Source organism: Dictyostelium discoideum, assembly GCF_000004695.1.
Source record: "Dictyostelium discoideum AX4 chromosome 1 chromosome, whole genome shotgun sequence".
In the NCBI taxonomy this organism is placed as follows: domain Eukaryota; phylum Evosea; class Eumycetozoa; order Dictyosteliales; family Dictyosteliaceae; genus Dictyostelium; species Dictyostelium discoideum.
The window spans coordinates 454,070-454,400 of NC_007087.3; the positions used below are offsets into that span (position 1 = coordinate 454,070).

General features: G+C 9.4%; 1 protein-coding gene across 1 annotated transcript in view; it reads right to left on the bottom strand.

Annotated features, from left to right (window-relative positions):
- Positions 1-33, bottom strand: part of mybM (hypothetical protein) — a gene marked incomplete at both ends in the record, with an annotated part of 2,111 nt that extends 2,078 nt beyond the window's left edge. Inside the window, one exon of the mRNA XM_642089.1 lies at positions 1-33. This exon is cut by the window's left edge and continues 126 nt beyond it. Coding sequence (XP_647181.1) covers positions 1-33 — 33 coding nt within the window.
- Positions 34-331: the final 298 nt, after the last annotated feature.

Sequence of the window (331 nt, forward strand, 5' to 3'; positions counted from 1 at the left end):
TGAAATATTATTCATTATCAAAGACTCTGTCATTTTTTTTTTTTATTATTTATATATATATATACGTTTATAATTTATATGAAAGAGTTTGATTTATATTTTATTATATTATATATCGTTTATGGATTATTAAATTTTTTTTTTTTTTTTTTTTTTTTTTTTTTTATAAGAAAAAATAAATTTGGAAAAAAAAAAAAAAATATATTATCTGATTGTATTTAAAAAAAAAATAAAAAAAAAACTATTGTTATAGATTGATTTGATTTGATTTTTTTTTTTTTTTTTTTTTTTTAATTATAAAATTATTTTAGATTAATTAAAAAAAAAAAAA